We start from the raw sequence: 16,909 nt of genomic DNA, 5'->3' as shown, positions 1-16,909 counted from the left end.
GAGGAGAGAGCCGAGTCTGGGCCTGTCTCGCCGCCCGCCGCCCCCAGCCCGCCAGCCCGGCCCCTCGCTCACTTCTCGATCTCCAGCGCCGCCACCTTCCGCTTTTCGTACAGCTTGTCGTTCAGGGCGCGCACGATGCTGGGCGTCAGCGGCGAGAAGTCTTTCTCCGGGTTCATCGCGGCCGCGTGAAGGGCCGGCAGCGGCTACGGCTACCGGGAGGTGGCCATATTGGTTGTCACATGACACCGCACCTGCTGCTTCCGGGCAGGAGGGGAAGAGGCTCCCGAGCATCCCGGGAGCTGTAGTCCCTTCGCGTCTCCCTCCCGCGCGACCTCATCCCATCCCGCGGGGCGGAATAGCGCCCCCTACGTGAAGGCCAAAGAACCGGAACCCGCGACTCCCTCCGAAAGCCCGCCCCGGAAGTCCCCCCCGTCCCAAAAGAGGCCGCGGACTCTCGTTCCTGTCTGGAAAACAACTTTATTACTTCTCCGGCGGGATCCCCCTCAGGTAGTAGACCCAGCTGACGGGCGAGCCCAGCCCGGCGGCGCGCGGGCACGAGACCACCAGCTTGCCGGTGACCGGCGCCCTGCTCCCGCCGCCGGCGCCCTCGAAGGCCACGGAGATGGTGGCGGTCTTCTTGGGGCGGATGGTCTCGGCGGCACGCACCGAGAAGGCGGCGCTGTCCACGGCGTAGCTGAAGGCGGCCTGCTGCAGGAAGACGTTCTTGAAGGGCAGCGCCACGCTGCCGCCCAGCCGGATCTGCACGGGGCCCTGCGGCCGGGGGGGTAGCGCCGTGCCCCGCAGCGGGATCAAGTAGTCGCCGCCCGCCACCGAGGAGAGGAGGAGGGTCCCCCGGGCCTCGCCCAGCTGGCACGGCTCGAAGGTCACCTCCACGCCCACCTCGCTGCCCGTCTGGGCGCCCGCGGGCGCGCTGATGACCTTCTCGGCTTGGAAGTCCGGGCTGTCGATCTGCGGGCGAGGAAGAGAGGAGAGGCGCGTTGGCCTTGCTGCGGACACCACCACCACCACCACCACCACCACCACCACCACGGCGGCATGCGTGCTCCGGGGCCGGCCGCACAAGTCTCGGCCAGCGCACCCGGATCCAGCAGGGCACTCACCTTGCTGGAGTACTCCGTCTTCTGGCGGGTGTAGTTGACGAACTTGGCCACCAAGGTCTGGCTGCTGCCCAGCGTGGCCGAGAAGCAGAGGGGCTTCTCTGGGCGGGCCGGCGTAGCCTTTAGAATCAGATCGTACTGGAAAGAGCCCAGATCGCTGCTGTTGAGGGCCAGGCGCCCGCTGGTCTCCCCAGGCCTCGTTGGCAGGAACTCGAAGACGAGCATTCCCTGGCAAGGCAGAAAAGGGATCTGAGGAGGGGACGGGAGAATAAGGTCCCGGGCCGGACGGAGGGTTGATGATGAATGGGCACAAAGGGGTGAAAGAGCCAAACAGAAAGAGGGAAACTGAGATGAGCTCAGAATCTGCAACGACTAGAAGAGAAGGGCAGGTATGGTGCCTTCACAGCCATAGAATCACATTTTCTGATCAATATGGAAAAAGTTTAGAGGAAGAACACAAAAAAATAGAATTAGAACTACAAAAAACCCCACGATGTAGAGACCTGAAACAACAACTAGATTTAAATAAGCATAAATTGAACATTATAGAAAAAGAAAAAATGGCACAAAAAATAAAAGGTATTAGACAAAAAAAAATTGAACCTGGGAGATGGTTGGCCTATAGACTGAAAAAACAAAAAGATAAAAGATGGATTAGTAAACTATGCAATGAAGCAGGGGAGATGGTACATCAAAATGAAGGGAAAAAAATGGGTGACATATGAATGCTATAAAAATCTTTATAAAGATGACGAAAAGATTACTGAGGAAAGAATATTGCAATATCTTATGAAAGTGGACTTACCAAAGGTTCCAGAAGAATCTCAAAATATATTAAATAAGGATATAACAGTCCAGGAAATTATAGAAGCAATTAAAAAGCAAAAAAGTAATAAAACACCTGGTCCCGATGGATTACTGTCTGAAATATAAAAGAACCTCCAAGAACTTATGGCCCCAACTTTATTGGACATATTTAACAATGTACTAAACAGCAAAAATCCCAAACTCGTGGAAAGAAGGCAACCATCTCACTAATTCCTAAAGAAAATTCCGATTTGACCTGCATTAAAAACTATAGGCCTATTTATTGAATACGGATTATAAGATTTTCATGACTATAATGGCAGAAAGATTAAAAAAATACTTGGCTAAATTTATCCATACTGACCAAAATGGCTTCTTGCCCAAAAGACAAATTAGACACAATGTTAGGATTATACTAGACACCTTAGAATATTATGAATCACACAGCGGAAAAAAAATGGCATTGATTTTTGTTGACGCTCAGAAAGCGTTTGATAACGTCAAATGGAATTTTATGTTGACTCAAAACATGGAATTTGAGGAAAGATTTATAAACATGTTTAAAGCAATCTATTCCAAACAAGAAGCAAAAGTAATCATAAACGGAGAATTAACAAAGGCACGAGACAAGGTTGCCCACTGTCTCCTCTATTATTTGTTCTTTCTTTAGAAGTACTCACAAGAATAATCTGAAAAGATAAGCTGATTAAAGGACTAGAAACCAGAAAAGAGACATTTAAATTACAGGCCTATGCAGACGATTTAGTTTTCATTTTGGAAGACCCCTTAGAATCTGGAACAAGACTACTACAGGTGCTGGAAAATTATGGAGATGTTGCGGGGTTGAAGATTAATAAAAAACTAAAATGTTACTTAAAAACGTCTAATTTATCCAATGGTTGGCAAGATGTACAGGTGAAACTCGAAAAATTAGAATATCGTGCAAAAGTTCATTTATTTCAGTAATGCAACTTAAAAGGGGAAACTAATATATGAGATAGACTCATTACATGCAAAGCAAGATAGTTCAAGTCGTGATTTGTCATAATTGTGATGATTATGGCGTACAGCTCATGAAAACCACAAATCCACAATCTCAGAAAATTAGAATATTACATGCAATCAATAAAACAAGGAGTGTACATAGAACAATATCGGACCTCTGAAAAGTATAAGCATGCATATGTACTCAGTACTTGGTTTGGGCCTCTTTTGCAGCAATTACTGCCTCAATGCGGCGTGGCATGGAAGCTATCAGCCTGTGGCACTGCTGAGGTGTTATGGAAGACCAGGATGCTTCAATAGCGGCCTTCAGCTCTTCTGCATTGTTTGGTCTCATGTCTCTCATCTTTCTCTTGGCAATGCCCCATAGATTCTCTATGGGGTTCAGGTCAGGCGAGTTTGCTGGCCAATCAAGCACAGTAATCCCACGGTCATTGAACCAGGTTTTGGTGCTTTTGGCAGTGTGGGCAGGTGCCAAGTCCTGCTGGAAAATGAAGTCAGCATCCCCATAAAGCTCGTCTGTGGAAGGAAGCATGAAGTGCTCCAAAATCTCCTGGTAGACGGCTGCGTTGACCCTGGACTTAATGAAGCACAGTGGACCAACACCAGCAGATGACATGGCTCCCCAAATCAACACAGACTGTGGAAACTTCACACTGGACTTCAAGCATCTTGCAGTGTGTGCCTCTCCATTCTTCCTCCAGACTCTGGGTCCTTGGTTTCCAAATGAGATGCAAAAATTGCTCTCATCAGAAAAGAGGACTTTGGACCAATGAGCAACAGACCAGGTCTGTTTTTCTTTAGCCCAGGTAAGACGCTTCTGACGTTGTTTGTTGTTCAGGGGCGGCTTGACAAGAGGAATATGACATTTGAAGCCCATGTCCAGGATCCGTCTGTGTGTGGTAGCTCTTGATGCACTGACTCCAGCCTCAGTCCACTCCTTGTGAAAGTCCCCAACATTTTGAATGGCCTTTTCCTGGCAATCCTCTCCAGGCTGCGGTCATCCCTGCTGCTTGTGCACCTTTTTCTTCCACACTTTTCCCTTCCACATAACTTTCTATTAATGTGCTTTGATACAGCACTTTGGGAACATCCAACGTCTTTTGCAATTACCTTTTGAGGCTTTCCCTCCTTATGGAGGGTGTCAATGATGGTTTTCTGCACAACTGTCAGGTCAGCAGTCTTCCCCATGATTGTGATTCCTACTGAACCAGACTGAGAGACCATTTAAAGGCTCAGGAACCCTTTGCAGGTGTTATGGCTTAATTAGCTGATTAGAGTGGGACACTTTGAGCCTAGAATATTGCACCTTTTCACAATTTTCTAATTTTCTGAGATTGTGGATTTGGGGTTTTCATGAGCTGTAAGCCATAATCATCACAATTATGACAATTCACGGCTTGAACTATCTTGCTTTGCATGTAATGAGTCTATCTCATATATTAGTTTCCCCTTTTAAGTTGCATTACTGAAATAAATGAACTTTTGCACGATATTCTAATTTTTCGAGTTTCACCTGTATTACACTTAAAAGAGAAAATTATGATAGATCAAATTACAGCAGACTTAGATGGAAAAACCTGCAGCTCTCCTTTATGGGGAGAATAGTGACAATCAAGATGAATATATACTTCCCAAATTACTCTTTTTATTCCAATGTGTACCAATTAAATTAGGCAAGATTTTTTTTGAAAATTTAAACAGAATTACATCCAAATTTATTTGGCAAGGTAGAAAACTGAGAATTAAATTAAAATTATTACAGGATGCAAAGGAAAGAGGAGGGCTCGGCATCCCGAATTTGGAAAAATATTATCAAGCAGCAATATTGTTATGGATAAAGGATTGGATACACCTAAGGAATAGAAGACTACTAGCATTAGAAGGCCACGACATGCAGATAGGGTGGCATGCCATAATGTGGGACGGGAAATATAAGGCTCATCAGTACTTCCAGAAACATTATATTAGACGGGCACTATTAGATGTGTGGATAAAAATTTAAAAAATTAACTGTATAGAAACCCCCAACTGGCTATCCATATTAGAGATATTCATGCACCCCAAATTCATAAATTTAGGAAGAGTAATCACATATAAAGATATCTTAGATGAGAATGGAGACCTGAAAACAAGGAAAAGACTATTAGAAGACGGTATAGAGCTGGAATGGTGGGCATACTTACAGTCACGATACACAAAAGACAAGAACCAGGGATAAAATTAGAGCATACACAATTAGATAAAATCCTTCTAGGAACAGAAGACCAAATGATAAAAAAGATATGTTAGAAGAACAGGTAAAAGATACAATGCTAATCTGGAGCATAAATTTCGGTTACAGTAAAGACCTAGATAACTGGCAATCACTATGGGATAGAAACAGGAGGTTAACGCTAGCCACCACCTATAAAGAAAATTTATACAAGATGTTTTATAGATGGCACCTTCCCCCCACAAGGCTAGCAAAAATAGATTAAAAAACCTCACTGATATGCTGGAAATGCAGAAAGCTTCCAGGGACCTACTATCACATGTGGGAATGTTTAAAAGCACAAAATTTTTGGCACCAGATAAAAAATTGGTTGGAAGAAATATTAAAACCAGAAACCTTTTTAGGGATTATTAATGATAAACTCAGCAAAGCATCTTTTTACTTACTATTGCATATTTTAACCACAGCAAGATTGGTCTATGCCCAAAAATGGAAAAGAAAGGAAACTCCTATTGAAGAAGAAATAATAAACAAAATTCTATCCTGCGCTGAAATGGACAGGTTAACTTTAGAAATTAAAAATAAAATTGAAATAGAGTATTATGAAATTTGGAAAAATTTGTACGAATGGTTAGAGATGAGGAACACTGAGATGACTATCGATTGTTTAGTTGATAACGCAAAGACTTTACTAGCACCTATATCAGGACACAATTGAAAGATATTTAAGTACAATGTAGACGAAAATTACCAGAAAATTTACAGATGTTATATGTACATTTTGTCATACTCTGTCCCGTCATAGAATGTATTTTACTTTTTTGTTTTTCTTTTTATTACATAAGTTAATACTAATAGGACCCAGATTGTTGGGGGCAATAAGCTGACTTTGTAATAATGCCGCTGAGGGGGGGCGAAAGCCCTAATAAGCAGGCATATACATAGAATGAAGGCTATTGCTAAGCACATTGGTTTGTGCTTAAATTGTAAGCCGCCATGAGTCTTCGGAGAAGGGCGGGATATAAATGGGATTAAAATAAATAAATAAAATAATAGCAGTGCTGTAGCCAGGGAAGTTGAATTATGTGCACTTTTGTTTTTAAATGTACATTCAATAAAATTTTACAAAAAAACCCCTGCAACAACTAGAAGAGAAAGGCAGGTATGGTGTCCTCACAGCCAAAGAATCACATTAGAATCACATTTTCTGATCATTTAGCTGTGCAGTTAGCTAGCCACTGTGTTGATAAAGTCCATCGAAATGTGTTAATACAACAATTCAACACTGAGAAATATGACAGGCCATAGCGGGGGCAGCAAAAACCACACATACCACTGCCTCGTATTTCCTCCCACCACAGCAGGTTAAGAGGGGCCACCAAGGAAAGGGAGCCGTTCCCTCAGAGGAAGGAACACAGCAGCCTCAACTGGGGCCTTGTTTGCAGACTCACTGACAGTCAGAGGAGGGGGGATGCATTTCTGAGTGGTAAAAGAAGAATGTTGAAAAAGTGGAGAAGGAGAGAAGCCCTAAGAAAACCCTAGCTGACTGTGTGTGCAAGAATTCAGTGTGGCAAGGAGGGCTGGAGACAAAGGAACTTGGGGGTAGCAAACAGCCCAAGCCAGGAGGAAAGTCAGTGGCCAAGACATGAGGTGCTAAGAGTAGTCCAGAAGATTGCAGGCAACAGGAAATCCCCAGCAATTGGCTATATCTCTAGAGGGGGGGGCAATCCTGGAGACAAAGTGGTTAGTTCCCCCGCTACAAACACACACACAAACACACTCTTTTGGTGCCAAATGGCTAATGCAGGGGAGGCTGGGTTGACTGCAGTGCAACTAAGTTTAATCAGGCCCAACAAGCAGACATGCAAACTCGGCTTGTTTCCGGGTCAAGAAGGCTGGGAGAGGAAAGAAGATCCAAAGAACTTAGGCAGCAGAAGCAGGAGATGGCTTAGGAGAGCGAGGAAGTATGACCCAATAGATGACATTTATTAATTGATGGGACCCAAAGTGCACCCCTCTGCCAGATCTTTCTGGATGGACAGTAATCTGGTCTTACTCCATGAAATGTGAATTTCCATGAAATGCGAATAGAAAAATGGGATAGACAGCATCACCATCAGATGGATTTGTAACTGGCTGACAAACCATACTCAACGAGTTGTCCTTAAAGGTATTGCATCCACATGGAGAGAAGTAACCAGTGTGGTACCATAAGGCTCTGTCTTAGGCCCAGTACTCTTCAATATCTTCATAAAGGACTTAGATGAGGGAATAGAAGTGGAACTACTCAAATTTGCAGATGACAGCTGGCAGGAATAGCCAATACCCCAAAAGACAAACTCAAGAGTTGAACAATGGGCCTTATCCAACAACATGAAATTTAATGTGGAGAAAAGCAAGGTTTTACACCAGGGCAGGAAAAAACAACAGGTACAGATTAGGCGAAACCTGGCTCAAAAACAGTAACTGTGAGAGGGACCTTGGAGTCCTAGTGGACAATCACTTAAACATGAGCCAACAGTGCAGCAGCAGCTAAAAAACTAATACAATCCTTGATTGTATAAACAGAGGCATAGAATCAAAATCATGCGAAGTATTAGTACTGCTTTATAAAAGCTTAGTAAGGCCACACCTGGAATACTGCATCCAGTTTTGGTCACCACATTACAAAAAGACTTTGGAAAAAGTGCAAAGAAGAGCAACTAAGGTGATTAAAGGCCTGGAGACAAAAACATGAAGAACAATTGCAGGAATTTGGTATGGCCAGTGTAGGGAAAAGAAGGACTAGGAGTGACATGAAAGTATTCCAGTACTTGAAGGGCTGCCACAAAGAAGAAGGGGTCAACTTATTTTCCAAAGTACCAGAAAGCAAGACAAAAAAACGATGGAAACTAATCGAGGAAAGAAGCAACCTAGAACTAGACTTCCGATCCTGCGCAGCAGCGCAGCAGTCGAGGGGTTTGGGACTCCATGCCCTTTGGCTGAGTTTCTTCCTGTTAGGGAACGCTAAATGGGCCAGAAGCCGCCCTGTAGAGACAGCAAAGAAGGAAGTCCCGGGGACCTTGGAGAGGCAGTGGTCAACCCAATTGGTCCAGGAGAAGACTTCTAGAAACCAACCAACAGGAGAAAGGCTAGCCTAACTTTAGAGTCTAGCCCAAGCCGCAAGCAACCAAAGTCAAAAGCACTATTTTAAGCTGATTGTAAACAGTGTGCTTGAATTTGGGTAAGAACATCGATTTTCTCTAGCAGCTGTGACAAAAAATAAAACAATCTGGGCTGCAGACAAAGTGAGACAAACTTCAGAGAGCAAAAAAAAAAGAACTTTTGAACTTTCTGGATTATAAGTATCTATTTAACTCTCACCCGAAAGCCATTTGCAAAGAAAAGAAAATTTGGATTCTTGGTCATCATGGAAAATCAGAGATTTATAGAAAGAGCCTATCAAGAAAAAATAAATACTGTTCAAGAGGAGACATATGATATGTTGCAACTAATTAATATAACAATGATTTTAAACCACAAAGAAATCCAAAATAACTTTGAAAATATAAACCAATTCATCTCCAATTTAATCTTACAACAACAACAAAAAATCCCAGGAAACAACAACAGAGAAGGAATAGATAAAACAGACAACTGAATACAAGTTTGAGGATAGAGACTTAAAGATAGAACCTAACAAATCAAAGAAGTATGCTTTAACTCAAGTGGAAAAAAATGTACAAGAAATACTGGACTTGGAAAAGACAACTTATACTTTAACACACAGGTCTGCAACCCACGGCTCCGGAGCCACATGCGGCTCTTTCAGCCATCTCCTGCGGCTCCCAGTCCTCTGCCATGTGCAGTCCCCCCCAAAAAAAAGTGGGACTAAAAAAGTTCAACCAATCAATTCAAATATGCAGGGTAGGTGCATATCTCGCCTTGGCTCCACTCTTCAGTCAAACCCTGTTCTGCACATGCGCGCATGTACGTGCATGCACACACATTTTTTGCGGCTCCCAGTTTTTCCTTTTGTGAGGGAACCGGTTCCGAGTGGCTCTTTCACTGCTTCAGGTTGCTGACCCCTGCTTTAACACCACAAACCAAATTTGAGGATAAGAAAAAAAGATTGGACAAAATGGACTGCAGAGATGCCAGGAAAAATACTAGAACTGGAGAGAGAGAAAATGATAAGAGAAGCACAGAGAAAAAGATTTTCAAGAAAAGTGAATGGGCAAATGCCTATCACAAAGATATTGTACTTGACTTACCTTTTATATCTATAGTAACACCTACAAGAATATGGAAAGATTCTTTGATTCAGCAGAACATATTGATTAAGAAAGATACTGGGCAAAAGAAAAAGGCTAAAGTGAAAATTAAGTAAATAGACGATGGGGCCTATCAGAGAGAATATTTTAAAAAGAAACATCTGTTCAAATATGGCTAAAGAAATAGAAAAAATTTGGATATGAATTTGATTTTAAGAGGGAAGAGCCCCTCAAGTAACAGTACTGTCTTGTCCTTCTTTCTTTTTATTTCTTGATATGAGTAATGTAAAGGCATCTTCGGCCCACCCCCTGAGCCGCTGCAGCCGCTACAGCCGTCTTGAGTGGAGCCGGCGTCTCCGCTCTGCCTCGGCCACCAGATCTGCTCCTGAGCAGCGGCGGCGTCTCCGAGGATCAAGGAGGCACCGCAGATCAGCTGTGCGTCGGAAGCGGCGGCAGCGAAGACGAGGGCGGCGATGACAGCTTCCCCGGGCCCCAGCCGATCGTTTTCCCAGGGGTCTTTGACAGCGACGATAGCGGTGGCAGCATGGCGTCTCCGGCCCGCCCCCTGAGCCGCTGCAGCCATTGCAGCCGTCTTGAATGGGGCCGGCATCTCTGCTCCGCCTCGACCACCTGGTCTGCCCCTAGTCGGCGGCGGCGTCTCCGAGGGATCAAAGGAGGCGCCGCGGACCAACTGTACGGCAGAAGCGGTGGCAACGAAGACGAGGGCGGCGGTGACAGCCTCTCCGGGCCCCGGTCGACCGTTTTTTGCCCAGGGGCCTTTGACAGCGGCGGTAGTGGCGGCGGCGTGGCATCTCCGGCCCACACCCTGAGCCACCTTCTTTGAGGCACCTTGAACGGAGACGGCAACGGCAGCGACATGACACCAGGGACTCCCGCACCTCTGGGAGGCCACGCTCCGGACGGTCCCCAACCAATAGGGGCCTATGGAGCTGCGGCCGGGAACAACGCCCAGAGTATCAGGGAGGAAACTGTAAGGGCGGCTGAACCACCGAAGCCGAAGCCAGTTAATGAATCGCTCCACCTTGCCTTCTGCCCACTCTCAACCATCCTTGCCCACTCTCTCCCCACAGGACATGACGGGCCTGGGTGCAAGCCATGGTGGCAGAGTGGCTTGGCCTTACACCTGCAACCCCATAGAGGTGGGAGCTCTATGGGGTATGCTTCACCCAGAGTGCGTTCTGGACCACCCCCGGAAGCAGAGTCACAACCCATCGTGAGAGGATGAGGAGTGGCCTGCTTCTGGGGTTCACCCGGCCAAGTGGCAGTGGCTGGGTGACGGTCCAGAAACCCACCTACCCGACTCGACCCTCCTGCAAATTCACCGTCCAGGGGACTGCCTTCCCGGAATCCCTTGTGACTCTATGCTCCTTCAATACTCCAGCACAGTACTGCACGCCCTCAGGGGTTCCCCCCTCTCCTGGGTGCAACCCGCCTACACTACATCCAATCTCGATGACGGGCCCGACCACTGGGCCTCTGAGAGATGGCCGGGCAGGGTCAGGGGCCTCCAGCATAAGTCCAACAAGAGGCCCCTGATTAAGTTCTTAGTTAAGTTTTTTGTGGGGTTAGGGAGGGGGGTGGGAGAAGACTATGGTTGCTCGGCGAAGGGGGGCCTTCCAACAACCATAGCACAGGCCAGGCCTATGATCGTTCGCGAAAGGGAGGAGCGGGGTTCAGTCCCCGACGAAGCCCAGTGGCGAGCTAACGGACAACCAATTCCCAGGACGGTGGGGAACGGCAGAAGGTGCATAAGCAGAGGGCCGTATCGACACCGGGAGGGTCATCCCCGCTTTCTACAAGCGGTGGGACGCTCCGACCCTCTGTACTTTCCCCGAAGACCCAGGAGCGAAGATGTGCAGCCTCCTGAGCTCAGGCTGGTCTACCTAAATGCCAGGTCCGTCGCTAATAAGGCTCCCCTTGTTCGAGATCTAGTGGAGGGTGAGCACGCAGACCTGGCTTGCATCACGGAAACCTGGCTGGGCCCAGAGGGCGGTGTCCCTCTGGTTGACCTCTGCCCGCCTGGTTTCCAGGTGCTGCACCAGCCTCGGCCCCATGGTAGGGGCGGAGGAGTGGCAGTAATCATCAGGGAGACCCTTAGCCCGCGGGAGACCACCGTCCCTCAGATAGTCGGGTGTGAGTCTCTCTTTCTGAGATACGGTCCTGGGGCGCAGTTGGGCCTGCTGCTGGCGTACCTTCCACCTAATCGCGCAGTGGCAGCCCTGCCTAAGCTACTCGATATCCTCTCGGGGTTGGTGGTTGAATTCCCCAAACTCATGGTCTTGGGCGACTTCAACCTACCATCCCTAGGAGGATCATCCGAACTAGCTTGGGAGTTCATGGCTTCCATGACGGCCATGGACCTGTTGCAAATAATTTCAGGACCAACTCATGAGGGAGGCCACACCCCCGACTTGGTTTTCTTATCTGGACGGTGGCGTGATGAAATTGGTAGGGGCTCCCTAACCGTTATGCCCCTGTCATGGACCGATCATCACCTCCTACGGCTAGACTTCCGCTTTGCCACCCCCCGCCGTGGGTGCGCGGAACCAACCAGATGGTACCGCCCCAGGCGCCTAATGGACCCTGATAGGTTCCAAGCAGCGCTTAGGAACCCACCTGCACTCCCTGCTCACAGCTCGGCGGATGCCTTAGTGGAAGCCTGGGAAAGGGCAGCCACAGAGGCACTTGACCGAGTTGTACCCCTGCGGCCCTTGACCCGGTACAGATCCCAGCGAGCCCCATGGTTCACTGCGGAGCTCCGGGAGATGAAGCGTCGGAGACGGGGCCTAGAGAGCCGTTGGAGAGCCAGTCGATCCGAATCCGACCGGTTGCGACTAAGAATCCACACCAGGTCTTATCTCGCAGCGATGAGGGCGGCGAGATCCAATTACTTCTCCACCCTCATCGCGTCCGCAGATAATCGCCCGGCTGCCCTGTTCAGAGTGACTCGCTCCCTTCTGAACCAAGAGGTGAGGGAGGAACCCTTACAGGGTCGAGCCGAGGAATTCGGTCAATATCTGTTGGATAAAATCGCTCGGATTCGAACCGGCCTGGACTCCAACTGGGCAGAGTCTGAGGAACAGGACATGGGCAGTCCTGTCGACGTCATCTGGGAGGAGTTTGATCCTGTGACTCCAAAGGAAGTGGACAGGATTATGAGGAGGTTAAGCTCCTCCACATGCTTACTGGACCCGTGCCCTTCCTGGCTGGCCTATGCAGCTCGAGAGGGGACACGAGGCTGGTTTCAGGCGGTCATCTCTGCTTCTCTGAGTGAGGGTCACTTCCCCGCCGCCTTGAAGGAGGCGGTGGTGAGACCTCTCCTCAAGAAGCCCACCTTGGACCCAGCTTCATTAAATAACTTTCGTCCGGTCTCCAACCTTCGCTTCCTTGCGAAGGTTGTTGAGAGTGTGGTGGCGCATCAGCTTCCTCAGGTCCTGGATGAAGCGGATTATCTAGACCCGTGCCAATCGGGCTTCAGGCCGGGCTACAGCACGGAGACGGCATTGGTCGCTCTGATGAATGATCTCTGGAGGGCCCGGGACAGGGGCCATTCCTCTGTCCTAGTCTTATTAGACCTTTCGGCGGCTTTCGATACCATCGACCATGGTATCTTACTGCGGCGCCTCAGGGGATTGGGAGTGGGAGGCACGGTTCTGCGGTGGTTCTCCTCCTTTCTCCTGGGACGCTCGCAGTCGGTGTTGGCAGGGGGACAGAGATCGACTCCGAGGCCTCTCGTTTGTGGAGTCCCTCAGGGGTCGGTCCTCTCGCCTCTCCTGTTCAACATCTACATGAAACCGCTAGGTGAGATCATTCGTGGTTTTGGAGTAGGGTACCATCAGTACGCTGATGACACCCAGCTTTTCATCTCAACTCCAAACAGCATCAGTGATGCCCTCGACGTGATGTCCCGTTGCCTGGAAGCGGTTCGGGAATGGATGGGGAGGAACAGGCTTCAACTCAACCCGGACAAGACTGAATGGCTGTACATACCGGCATGCCAGGATACTCAGAGCATTCTACCCCTTAACATCGGGGGTGAGTTATTACCCCCTGTTGATAGGGCCCGCAACCTGGGTGTCCTCCTAGACTCACAGCTATCCCTGGAAGATCACATAGGAGCTGTGACCAGGGGGACCTTCACTCGGGTTCGACTGGTGCGCCAACTACGACCTTATCTGGACCTGGATGCCTTACGTACAGTCACCCATGCACTTGTGACCTCTCGCCTTGACTACTGCAACGCTCTCTACATGGGGCTGCCCTTGAGAGCCACTCGGAAGCTTCAGCTGGTGCAGAGTGCAGCTGCACGCACACTTTTGGGGGCCTCCCGATACTCCCATATCACACCTCTCCTCCGTGAGCTGCACTGGCTTCCAGTCGTCTTCCGAGTGAAATTCAAGGTGCTAGTGATGACATACAAAGCCCTACATGGCATGGGTCCGGATTACCTGCGGGAGCGCCTACTGCCAGCGTCAACACCCCTACGCCCTGTGCGCTCCCACAGAGAGGGCCTCCTCAGGGTGCCACCGGTCAGAGAATGCCGACTGGTGGCCCCCAGGGGGAGGGCATTCTCAGTGGGTGCACCAACCCTCTGGAACTGCTTGCCTACCGAAATCAGGATGGCCCCCGACCTTCGCACCTTCCGGCGCGACTTAAAAACCTACCTGTTCCAGCAGTCCGGCCTGGCCTGATAGCGCTTGGGGTTTCATTTATTTTTACTACTGTTTAACTGTATACCTACCTTGCTCTGTACACCGCCCCGAGTCCCTCGGGAGAAGGGCGGTATATAAAAACAAACAAACAAATAAATAAATAAATAAATAAATAAATAAATAAATAAAATAAAAGAGTTGGAATGGCTTATATAAAGGAAATGTTTTAGATATTTAAAGGTGATTGACTTTAAGGAAATTACAATGGATTAAAAAATGTTTTGAATAAGAGTTAAAAAGACTAGAGGACTAGAGTTATTAAATGGAATATTTAAAGATTAAATATATTTTAATTATGGTAAAGAACGAAAAAAAATTGGAAATAAGATTCCTGCGAGTCCCTTGGACTGCAAGGCGATCAAACCAGTCAGTCCTAGAGGAAATCAACCCTGACTGCTCTTTCAAATGAAGAACAATGTGAGACACATAGTAGATTTGTTGGAATTTTTGGAAAGAAACAATCAGATCCCTGCAGCGTTGATCTTCTTGGATGCTGAAAAAGCCTTTGATCAATTGGATTGGCAATTTCTGATGAAAGTATTAGAGAAAATGGAATTTGGGGATAAATTTCTACAACCAATCAGGGCAATATATCAAAAGCAAACAGCCCGCATAATAGTCAATAATAGTCTGACTGAAGTATGTAATATTGAAAAAGGCACAAGGCAGGGGTGCCCGTTGTCACCTCTATTATTTGTCTTAACATTGGTAATATTACTGATTAAAATACGTGACTCGGATAAAATTAAGGGAATTCGAATTAGAGACCAGGATTATAGATTGAGGGCGTTCGCAGATGATCTGGTTGTTACAGTGACTCAGCCTCAAATCAGTTGTAGAATTGATGGAGATAATAATGCAATATGGGAAAGTTTCTGGATTTAAGATCAATATACAAAAAACTAAAATGTTGTCTAAAAACATGACAGTGTCACAAAAGGTTGTTTTAGAAGAGCTACCCGTATATACTTGAGTATAAGCCGACTCGAGTATAAGCCGAGACCCCTAATTTTACCCCAAAAAACTGGAAAAAAGTTATTGACTCGAGTATAAGCCGAGGCTGGGAAATGCAGCAGCTGGAGGCTGGATCCCCCGAAAGACGTCTCTGCTGAGATGAGAGAACGGGGTGGCAAGCCGCCGAGAGAATGGGGCGGTGGAGTGCTCCGCCGAGAGAATGGGGCGGCTTGCTGTTCTCTCGGTGCAGCACGGCAGAGGCTGGATCTCGCAAAAGAAGTCTCTGCTGAGAGAATGGGCGGCAAGCCTCCACCACCCCATTCTCTCAGCGGAGCGCTCTACCGCCCCATTCTCTCGGCAGCTTGCCACCCCGTTCTCTCATCTCAGCAGAGACGTCTTTCGGGGGATCCAGCCTCCACCACCCCATTCTCTCGGCGGAGCGCTCCACCACCCCATTCTCTCGGCAGCTTGCCACCCCGTTCTCTCATCTCAGCAGAGATGTCTTTCGGGAGATCCAGCCTCTGCCGTGCTGCACCGAAAAAACAGCAAGCCGCCCCATTCTCTCGGCGGAGCACTCCACCGCCCCATTCTCTCGGCGGCTTGCCACCCCGTTCTCTCATCTCGGTGGAGACTTCTTTCGGGGGATCCAGCCTCTGTCGCCCCCTTTTCTCAACTGGGCTCTGCCGAGACGAGAGAATGGGGCAGCAAGCCGCTGAGAGAATGGGGCAGTGGAGCGCTCCGCCGAGAGAATGGGGTGGCTTGCTGTTGGCGCGGTGCGGCATGGCAGAGGCTGGATCCCCCGAAAGAAGTCTCTGCCGAGAGAATGGGTGGCAAGCCTCTACCATCCCATTCTCTCGGCAGAGCGCTCCACCGCCCCATTCTCTCGTTTCAGTGGAGACTTCTTTCGGGGGATACAGCCTCTGCCGCCCCCTTCTCTCAGCTGCCTGGGCAGCTGAGAGAAGGGGGCGGCAGAGGCTGCATCCCCCGAAAGAAGTCTCCGCCGAGAAAATGGGCGGCAAGCCTCCACCGCCCCATTCTCCCAGTGGAGCGCTCCACCGCCGCATTCTCTCAGCGGCTTGCCGCCCCATTCTCTCGTCTCGGCAGAACCCAGCTGAGAGAAGGGGGCGGCAGAGGCTGGATCCCCCGAAAGAAGTCTTCGCCGAGAAAATGGGCGGCAAGCTTCCACGGCCCCATACTTGGCGGAGCGCTCCACCGCCTCATTCTCTCGTCTCAGCGGAGACTTCTTTCGGGGGATCCAGCCTCTGTCACCCCCTTCTCTCAGCTGGGCAGCTGAGAGAAAGGGGCGGCAGAGGCTGGATCCCCCGAAAGAAGTCTTCGCCGAGAAAATGGGTGGCAAGCTTCCACCGCCCCATTCTCTCAGCGGAGGCTTGCAGAGGTGGCGGCGGAGCTGCGCGTGCAGCTCTCCAAACCGCCGTCGCCCGTTTGGAGAACTGCTGCCTTGTCAAACATGGACGAAGGCAGCAGCTGTCCAAACGGGGCGGTGGAGGTTTGGGGAGCTGCACACGCAGCTCTCCAGCCCGCCGCTCTCCAAACCTCTACCGCCTCGGTTGGAGAGCTGTTGCCTTCGTCAAACATGGATGAAGGCAGCAGTTTTGCAAACGGGGCGCTGGAGGTTTGAAGAGCGGCGGGTTGGAGAGCTGCACGCGCAGCTCTCCAAACCGCCGCCGCCCGTTTGGAGAGCTGCTGCCTTCGTCCATGTTTGACGAAAGCAGCAGCTCTCCAAACTGGGGGGTGGAAGTTCTTTTTTTTTGTTCACTGGAGTATAAGCCGAAGTGGATTTTTCAGCCCAAAAAGTGGGCTGAAAAA

At 48.9% G+C, this 16,909-nt stretch overlaps 2 protein-coding genes across 3 annotated transcripts in view; both read right to left on the bottom strand.

The window, feature by feature from the left end:
• VAC14 (VAC14 component of PIKFYVE complex) overlaps positions 1 to 239 on the bottom strand; it is a 68,218-nt gene extending 67,979 nt beyond the window's left edge. For both annotated transcript variants that reach the window (XM_081335786.1, XM_081335787.1), the window contains exon 1: positions 73 to 239. In XM_081335786.1, coding sequence (XP_081191912.1) covers positions 73 to 176 — 104 coding nt within the window. In that variant the 5' untranslated portion in view covers positions 177 to 239. The remainder of the gene's footprint in view (positions 1 to 72) is intronic.
• A 189-nt stretch (positions 240 to 428) lies between these two features.
• Positions 429 to 16,909, bottom strand: part of HYDIN (HYDIN axonemal central pair apparatus protein) — a 350,217-nt gene continuing 333,736 nt past the window's right edge. Inside the window, exons 85-86 of the mRNA XM_081335684.1 lie at positions 1,122 to 1,346; positions 429 to 969 (exon numbers count right to left, since the gene is read on the bottom strand). Of these exons, the coding sequence (XP_081191810.1) occupies positions 481 to 969; positions 1,122 to 1,346 (714 nt within the window). The 3' untranslated portion in view covers positions 429 to 480. The remainder of the gene's footprint in view (positions 970 to 1,121; positions 1,347 to 16,909) is intronic.

This window comes from Vipera berus, assembly GCF_964194415.1.
Source record: "Vipera berus genome assembly, chromosome: 10".
NCBI lineage: Eukaryota > Metazoa > Chordata > Lepidosauria > Squamata > Viperidae > Vipera > Vipera berus.
The sequence above is the reverse complement of the archived record's forward strand: the minus strand, read 5'-3'. Positions and strand labels throughout refer to the sequence as shown.